This window comes from Oryza brachyantha, chromosome 11 (assembly GCF_000231095.2).
Source record: "Oryza brachyantha chromosome 11, ObraRS2, whole genome shotgun sequence".
Lineage (NCBI taxonomy): Eukaryota > Viridiplantae > Streptophyta > Magnoliopsida > Poales > Poaceae > Oryza > Oryza brachyantha.
In genome coordinates, this window is record NC_023173.2 from 16,694,470 (window position 1) to 16,704,121 (window position 9,652).

At 41.7% G+C, this 9,652-nt stretch overlaps 1 protein-coding gene and 1 pseudogene across 2 annotated transcripts; both read left to right on the forward strand.

The window, feature by feature from the left end:
• The first annotated feature begins 381 nt into the window (after nucleotides 1-381).
• Nucleotides 382-3,495, forward strand: LOC102716914 (putative receptor-like protein kinase At4g00960). The gene is made up of 7 exons (XM_015842437.2): nucleotides 382-846; nucleotides 957-1,012; nucleotides 1,109-1,205; nucleotides 1,470-1,701; nucleotides 1,802-2,042; nucleotides 2,143-2,293; nucleotides 3,103-3,495. Exons 1-7 carry the CDS (start codon nucleotides 382-384, stop codon nucleotides 3,439-3,441), a joined length of 1,581 nt encoding a protein of 526 aa, XP_015697923.2. The 3' UTR covers nucleotides 3,442-3,495.
• An 899-nt stretch (nucleotides 3,496-4,394) lies between these two features.
• On the forward strand, nucleotides 4,395-6,757 carry LOC102717471 (annotated as a pseudogene). Its single transcript, XR_001551475.2, has 2 exons — nucleotides 4,395-5,602; nucleotides 5,866-6,757. The product of XR_001551475.2 is annotated as a cell number regulator 13-like (transcript).
• The last annotated feature ends 2,895 nt before the right edge of the window (nucleotides 6,758-9,652 follow it).

Here is a 9,652-nt window from a genome sequence, read left to right on the forward strand (position 1 = left end):
CAAATTTAAAATTAAAAAATCATTTTTTGGTTATAAGCATAAGTGAAATGATAAGGGGCTTAATCTCCCCCAAGCAATCATTTATTACATTTGAGCAGAAAGCGACTTCTCATGAACGGAATTAAGAAAATAATCTTCTCAAGTTGACCACTGTGTGCTCTGGGGAACTAGTTTCTTACCAGTCCAAATCACAGTTAATCTACAAACTTTTTCCACGACATGACCTCTAGAATCCATCCGGGAGAGAGGTGATAAACAGTTGGTCAAGAACCAAAAAAATCACTTCTTGATTGACCCAGCTTACTCTCATACTCTGCCGAAGACTTCTTCTTCTTCTCCACCTCCGGCCAGCCATACCGGCGGCGCGCGCGCGCGCGCGAGATGGCTAGCGATCCGGTGTCAACGGCCGCGAACATCGCGCAGCTCACCGGCGTGGGCGCGCTGGGGCTGATCACGTTGATCGTGGAGGCGGCCAAGACGGCTCGCCGGAACAAGAGGACATGTCTCGAGCTCGCCAAGCTGGTGGAGCAGGTCGGCGACCTGCTCCGCGCCCTGCAGGAGCAGCCCGGGGTGACGTTCATGGAGCGGCCGGAGACGAGCGCGCCGCTCGTGGAGCTTCAGGAGACGCTCCGGCAGGCGTACGAGCTCGTCGAGTCGTGCCGGCGGGGAAGCTACCGTCGCCGGTTCTGCGCCGGGAAGGACCAGAGCGACCGCCTCCGCCACGTGCAGAGCAGGATCAGTATATATCTCCAGCTGTTCCCGATCATCTGCCACATCGACGGCACCCGCCTCCTCGTCCGAGTCATCGCCGACGGCGCCGCCGCCTCTCGCTCTCCACGCTCCGAGGTACGTACGTATATACAACTATTTATACTACAGATTATAAATACGTGTACGAATACGATTGATGAGGAAATTAGGCCTGCTTGATTGCTTCAATTATGCTGAAATTTTAGATGGATGAAGATGAAGTGCTCATGTCGCTGACCAATCGCCCCAGTCCTCAAGCTAGGTCTTTGTTTGCCTCTCACTCTGACTCTCTGTCTGAATAAGCTCTGAAAATGTATGGAAGTATGAAACCACAAGTGTTTTCTTTCACTGAATGCAGGTTTCAGAAGTTCAGTTATTCTCAGCTGGTCCATGCTACAAATGATTTCTCACTTGGTGAACAACTGGAAAAGGGCACCTTGGCCATTTTATACAAGGTAAGTGAAAATAACTAGACAGGAAAAAAAACAGAAGATTATTGCCCATGCTAAAAGTATATGCTGCCTATGAGTTCTGCAGAGAGAAGAGATATATACTCTGTTCAAGCTAATAAATTTGTGGAAATCAAACATATTTTCACAGTGTTGAATTAGATTGAAGTTCAGGGCATTAACAGTCTGCATGAAATTTGCAGTTCATCAGTAGTACTATAGACAATAATCTTCTGATTTTTTTTTCCTGTCATGTGTATACTTTTACAGGGTAAACTTCATGGGAACGATGTTACTATCAAAAGACCTTCAGTTTCAGCTTCTGGTCAGAGGTTACCAGAATGCATGAGTGAGAGTGAGCTATTCACAAATGAAATCAAGATTCTTCCTGAACTTCAGCACAAAAACATTGTCAAACTTGTGGGATTTTGCACTGAACGAAGTGAAAGGGCTACAGTCTACGAATGCGTGGAGAAGGGGAGCTTGGAGAACATCTTCTTTGGCATGTCTTTTTCACTAAAATTTTGTTAATTTCAAGTTCATTTGTGGACAGATTTTGATTACTATGAACTGATGGCCACTGTCTTTCAAACATTTTGCAGGGCCAGAAAAGGAAAGGTCGATTCTTGATTGGCCGACACGTTTCCGAATAATTGAAGGGATAGCACAGGGTCTAGCTTACCTACACAATTATTCCAGAGTACGAATTATTCATAGAGATCTGAAGCCAAGCAACATACTTTTGGATTCAGATATGAACCCAAAAATATCCAATTTTGAGTTGGCTGAAATGCTAAGTTCTGACACGGAGGAACAGAGAACCGACAATGTGGTTGGCTCAATGCAAGTCAAAATACTCTTAATTTCGTCGTATTAAAATTCAAACTTCAAATTCTTCCATTTTTACTTTCAACATTTTCTTTAATTTTCTTTCCTCATGTAGTGGATTCAGTGCTCCAGAATATATGCATAAAGGTATTTTCTCAGTCAAGACCGATGTGTACAGCTTCGGTGTCGTGGTTTTGGAGATCCTAAGCGGGAAAAGATGGACACAGCCAAATCAGACACGCTTCCACCGAGATCTATTAACGTGGGTATGTTCAAGTCAATCTTTGCGTATGAGCATCCAAAAACAAAGTCTCTCTTTTTTTAAAGAAAAAAGGAAATCTCTATTTTCAGTTTTGCATTTGAGAAAATCAGATAGTGGAGTAGTGTGTCACTAGAAAAGCAGACTATGCCAAAATCATTAATCATCTTAATAATTTTATCCACACTATTTTTTCGTTTCTGTTTATACTTATAAGATAAAATTTGAATTTTCAATCTTAAATTTAGAATAAATTTTAGATTTTTTTTATTGTAAGTTTATTTTTCAGTCTTGACAGAACACGTATATAAAAGTTTTGTTTACAAATTATTTTAATTTGCTTAAAAGCCAAACAATCACCTTCTAGAGATGACATCTAGCTAATAGTAAAAGAAAACTTTCCTATCCATGCATATGCAGTAACTGCGTTCTTATCTCACCTTTACCAACTTCTACTTACTCTGTTTTTCATAAGTACGTACTGAAATACCAAAACATATATGATTTTAAATAAACGTGTTAATCTATTAATTAAGTTTTTCTAAATTAATATTATTTTATAGCCTTATTTAGATTTTTATTTATTTATATATATAATATATTGATACGTAGATAAATATAAACAATCTAAAACTCTTACCATAAGAAAAGAAAAAGAGCAGTTAATTGATCGTATCTGAGGACTTTCCAACAATGCTATGCAGTGTAAAAAATATCATACTTTAAGGTACATTTTACTTTAAGTTATTAAGTTACTTTTTAAGGATAAAAAAAAAAGCCCCTACAGCTAGCGTACTAATGGAGACGTGTCTTCAGGCATGGGCGAGGCCGTCGTGCTGCGTCACGCGCGCGGCGGCGCGGCTGAGGGAGCTGGTCGACCCGGCGCTGCACGGCGTCTCGTTCCGCGGCAGGGCGCTGCCGCGGTGCCTGTCCTTCCCGGCGAGGCGGCGCGCGCTGTCGCAGCAGCGGGAGATGCGGCGGTGCGCCCGCGCGGCGCTGCTCTGCATCCAGGAGAGGCCCAAGCACCGCCCGGCCATGCCGGAGGTACTCCACATGCTGCGCCCCCGGAAGAAGGCCGCGCCGCCGCTCCCCGGCCGGTCTCGCTTCACCACGGCGAGCTCGCTCCACGGCGGTGCCGCCGCCAATAGCAGCTGATGATTATTCAATGGGAGAAAAATTGTATGAGTACTTAACTTGTTACTAGTATTTATTTATATATATGCTAACCAGTATTAATTGTTTAGATATCTATATGCAATATATATATATAATATACATTGATATATAAATGAATCTAAACATAAATAAAATATCTTATACTATGTGAAATGGAGTAAATAGCATTTATGATCCCAATATAGTTTACTCCTTTTAGAGAAAACTAGAAAGCAATAACCGAAGAGTAGAAATGAAATGCTGATAGAAAATCCTTTTGTCCTTGCAGTAAAAAGCGATTTAGTTGTATTTATACAGGGAGTCGGTTGGTTGGCAAGAAACTTAATTCCTGAATGAAAAGCTTGTAAAATGGTAGGTTGCGTAACGGACATAAAACGGACAATATGTCGTAGGCTCAATGTAAGATGGACTGTATTGGGCCGGAAAACGGTGTTTCCATTATCTACGGCCTAAGAACGGGACATGGGCCGCCCATATTAGTTTGGGCCGGAATGAGTTTACGATTTCATGCGCCCCATTTTAGTTGGGCCTGGAGGAGATTTTGACCACGTGAGGCCCATATATGTTTATGGGCTTTCTCTCAACCGGCCCAGTCCAAGTGAAGCCGCCGCGCTGCCTCTCCTTCCTCCCGGCGGCGACGGCGCGTCGCCGCCGCCGCGCGCTGTCGCGGCAGCGCGAGAGCCCGAGGCGGTGACCGGCCATGGATGCAGGAGGCCGTCCACAGGTTGCGCCCCCAGGAAGAAGGCCACGGCGCCGCTCCAGCTTCACCACGTCGAGCTCGCTCCCCGCCGGCGACAACAGGTGAAATATCTTGCTGCATTATTGCTCACTGAAGTGAAATTGTACTTGTTAGATGTATTTGTCATTCATGAACTTAAAACAGTTCAGTGTTCAGACGAAACGGGAGAAGGTGAAATGAATGAGTGCAGGGATGATGAACGAATAACTCGATTTTGATTTCAGAGTCCATGAGAGGTGATGATTTGGGGAGCAAACTATAAGCACTAAAAGCATCAGAAGTGAAAAATCTCTGAACAGTGAACATATGATCGGATGCTATCAGGTGAAATGTTGTAAAGTGTCTGAAACTCAAAATATAGGAACTTAAACTTGTAAACTACAGTACATCAAGAGATTTATATCATGTGTGGAAAACTTGTAAATTGCAAATCTATAACAAGATATTTAATTATATTTATACAGGGAAGGCAGTTGGAATGTCTCTGCAGTGTAGGATACAGTTTAATTAGGGTACACCATAAAAGGAAATTATTTTTTGAGTCAAACGGCAAGAGCTCTGCCAATACATGGTCCAACTTAGAACCAGTCAAATCCTCCACGGTCAGTAGCATGGAGAAAAAAAAAGGCTGCGTACCTGCTCATTTTGGACTGACTGCATGATGCATACAAGCATGAAGTTTCATAGAACTTGCCTAACCCTGGATTCATCCTCAGTTTTGTTCAAACGTCAATGAATGATGGAGATGTGGAAAGAATTTGGAACATCTGGACAGATCGCATCTTGGCAGATCCTTCAAAGATATTGATTTGAGTGTACACACCAAGTCAAAATCTTCGTTTTCTCCTCTAGCAAATCATTGATATTTATAAGCAGCTCAGCTCAGTGAGTAGCTTCTTGCATATTCTTGCATTCTTTTTCCTCTCCAAGATCAGGGCAGTGCCATCCAACGAGGGCAAGATGGATCTGGTCACCGGTCAGGCCGCCACCGTCGCGCAGCTCGTCGGAGTGGACGCCTACGGCCTGATCAAGATGATCGCCGAGGCGGCGCAGACGGTGCGGCGGAACAGGGCGACTTGCCACCAGCTCGCCCGGCGGGTCAGAATGATCGGCAACCTGCTGAGGCATCTCCACGGCGCGCAGCTGATGCAGCAGCCGGAGACGAGGGACCCGGTGGAGCAGCTGGAGGAGACGCTCCGGCGAGCGTACCTGCTGGTCCGGTCATGCCAGGGCCGGAGTTACCTGTACCGATGCTTCATGGGAGGCCGGCACGCCGACGAGCTCCGGGACGTGCAGAGTGAGATCACCTTCTACCTCCAGCTCTTCCCTCTCATCAGCTATGTCGATGTTACACTCAACTGGGTGAGGCATCTGAACAAAGCCGATCCATCCTGCAAAGAGGTACATCAAGCTCAAAGCTAGTTCTATCCTTTTCTGAATTTTACAAGCGCAAAGCAACCGGTTCTGAGTTTTCGAATCTGAGAGAAACTGACATAATAGTGAATAATTTGTATACAAAATTTATGGATTTGCATTCCACTGAGAAAAAAAAATTGAGATGCAAAAACTCGATGCAATTTACTGATGTAATACTAGTTGAGTATTTCAGATGCTGATTATTTTTGTGGAGGAACTTATGCTTTGCCATCTGTTTATTTGTACAGGCACCTTTGGTAAGACCATGTTTTGTGCCATTTGAGTTTGTGTCATGGGATGGATCGTGCTTATTAGCAGTTGTTCAGAGAGTACACCTTGGTATAGTGTACACATGGTTCATATCTCTTACGTTTATATCTACTCAACTATCTGCAGATCTTTCACATGTGTCTGCAGGAGTTAAATTGTTGCCTGGCTGACGTTTCCTTTTGACATGATTTCATTCATTCAAACGATTGACAGACATCTTAACTAGCTAGTACACACTATTTCTGAAAGTGCTAGCTAGTGCACTATTGTGGTTCTTCTTTATCAGCTAAGTGCTTTTGCTTTTGGAGAATTTGGCCTAGAGTAAAGTTCAGCTGCACCTGATCCAAACAACAAGTACTGTAAGTCAATCTTTGATGTGTACTGAATAGGTAGTTTTTATCTTCTTTTTTCACATGGAAGAACAGAACAGAGTTGCAAACTAACTAACTCTTGGATATTCCCTTCTATCATCCAAGTTTCTCAATGTCTAGTTTGCATCGAAAACTTACATTTTGGATCATCAGGATTACAAAGTTCCAGGGTTGGAGAGGCAGTTGCCGATGCTGTTGAATCAGTCCATAAGCTCCCCGTCGGAGAGTGAAAACAAGTAAAAGATATCTACATGCTTGAGTAGATCAGGTTCCACAGCTAGGTTTGTGTTTTTTCTCACATGAGCTTAAAGGTTCTCTCAGATATGCATTATATTTGTGTATATACTGAATAATATAGGGGATCCACTTAATTGGTCGTAGCATAGTGCAATAATTATGCTTAATACTTCTTACTTATACTCCATGATGAAATTAGTTTATCTTATAGAAAATTCAACTGTATGTATTGTGAACTTGTCTTTTAATCATTCGTCACACTCTGAACCTTCAGTTTTATCAAGAATCACTGTGGAGGTGAAAAGCAGCAGCAGGGCTCAAGTCCCTGATGCAGTTGAGTTGCCTCCGGTTTAGAGCTACAAGGATAGCGAAGAGTTTTCCTAAACAATGATAAAACCATGAGAGTGTGAACAAGATGTTGAACCAGATTCCTAACAGATTACTGGGTTTTTTTGGGTTACAAGAAAACCCCAGTTTCTAATTGAACTACTATAAAGTTATCAACATTTCCTGGAGCTCATTTTCACTAGTAGTAATGGCAGAGATGTTTTTTATGCATCTTTCAGTCTCATATGTCCATGACTACATGATGATTGATGAACATGAGTTTTGATTTGTCAAATTTGTACAGGTGCTCTTTGTATTCGTTACTTTTTGCTGTGGCTTTGATAGGTATCCATAGATATATACTGTGAATGCTGCAACTCCAGAGTTCTCCTCCACCGGTATTGTTACTGAAGATGCAATGCAATGTGCCTTTTTTTTGTAGTGGCTCATTTGTTTGTTATGTTTTTTTCTGTGGAATATATATTTTTGGGGAATAAAACTCCACTCCTAGAATGTTACCTTAATCAATGTAATAAAGGACTGAAAAATCCCTAGAGCAATGACATTCCTATGCAAAAAGCCAAGGGCCATAATGTAATTTTCTGTTGCATACGAAAAAGAGCTCCCAAGAGGCAAGAGGGGGCAGATTCGATCCATTCCACCCATTCACTTTTCCTCACTGCCTTCATCCTCATGCTCTCAACCTTCTCTCCTTCCCACTGAACCCTAGCAAGGGCTTCATCCCCCCCTTACTATCCTTGTTGGATCTTGTTCCAACATTGGCAATGTCCGTGGGGAGCGAACGAGACAAATGAGTGTGTGAGTGGCGGGCGCAGGATTTCAAACTTGGGTATTCGAAATGTAACGGTGTAAAAATAATTATACCCGAAATCACACTAATTAGCTTGTATAACATCGTACACCAAGTGATTGTACAATATATATCATATATAACGCAAAATGCCAAATTGAGCCTAAAGTCCTATTTCATTGAATTAATAACAGCATAACATTGTTCAAAAACTCGGCATTCACAATTTCATATGTGTTTGGACAGTTGGTGAATTGGACCTCTCATTTTATTATCCAAAAACTTGACTATTCTTACTCTAATTGCATGGAATTTTATCTACCTAGTAACCTAGATGCATTGGCACATTGCTGCATAATTCTACTCCATACAAGCATCGCTCAACATCCAGAAAGTAATCAAATTCAAAATTGTATTTGCTTCATAATCAAATTCACAAGCATTGCGAATTTGCTATTTGCTTCATAATCCACACAAGCATTGCTAGTTCTTCAGAGTTCAGACACTGCGTTTTCATTACCTTGCTTTTCTACCTCAGCCGGTCAGCGGCGCGCGTCTGGCACTCTGGCCGCAGCCCCCAGCCGCAGCGCCTCAGGCCCTCAGCCGGCAGCCGCCGTCGCCTAATGCCCGCACGCCCGCGCGTCCGGGCTCCGGCAGTCCGCAGTCCGGCCTCCGCCCGCGGCCCTCGGCCCTCCGCCGGTTGCTTGTTCACCTCCCTCCACTCAGCACACGGCACGCACAGAGCAACTGAGCAAGGAGGAGGGTGTGGGGGAAAGGAAAGCTAGGGTTAACAACAAGTGGGATGGAATAGCCCAGCCTGTCTTATTTTTCACTTTCTTGGGCGCCTTTGTGTTTATATATATATATATAAACTGAAGTACGTGAAGATACTATATATTAGTATTAGTAAGTATATATACATATTGTTTAGGATATTAAATGACGACATGCAACCATGTCTGTTCAAAACCATTAAAGGGTGGACAAGGTACTTGTACTATAGAAAATAGCAGCGTAAGGAACTTGTTGGTAAGAAGGCGACGACCTCCGTTGCTTCTGCTATATAGTAGCGTCAAGAGCTTGTCGGTAAACATATACTAATTATGGATTAATTAGGGTTTAAAAAATTTATCACGCAAATTAGCTCTCATGGCTGTAATTAGTATTTTTATTAGTCTATATTTAATATTTATAATGAGTGTCCTACCCTCCAATGTGACATGAGCCTAAAATGTTTACCTCTATCTAAACAACATCTGAGTTTAATGTATAATCAGCCCATATTGCTTTTGGTTTTTCGTGATATAAATTTAAATTTTTTTAATCTTAAAATAATAAGAGTAGTTTTTAGTTTTAGTTAGTACTTTATTTTTTATTTATTTTTTCAGTGTATATGTATATATAATTTATATGTCGTAACCATGTGGGTTATTTAGTACTTATTGTTATTTATGAGCTAATTAGGCTTAAAAACTATTATCATGTTTTTAATAATTATGCAATTATTTTTTTATTTATGTTTTAAAAAAATTTTAAGAACTAAACAGGCCATGTTTAGTTTCCAAAATTTTTTTCTAAAAATATCATATCGATTCTTTAGACATCTAAATGAAGCATTAAATATATATATAAACATTAAAACTAATTACACAGTTATAGGGGAAATCGTGAGACGAATCTTTTAAGCCTAGTTAGGACATGATTAGCCATAAGTGCTACACTAACCAACATGTGCTAATGATAGATTAATTAAACTTAAAAGATTTGTCTCGCGGTTTCCAGGCAGATTCTGAAATTTGTTTTGTAATTAGACTATATTTAATACTTGAAACGTGTGTTCAAATATTTGATGTGATGTTTTTTTTAAAAAAAATTGCAAACTAAACGCTGCCTGAGTCTGAATCTAATTATTCGCACCTACGCCATTGGCCTATGGGCTAGTACTCCTCTGAGTGCAACTGCTCCCGTATATAGTGTAGGAAATGACAGAACCTGTGGTATGGCCGACCGAGGCCCCCG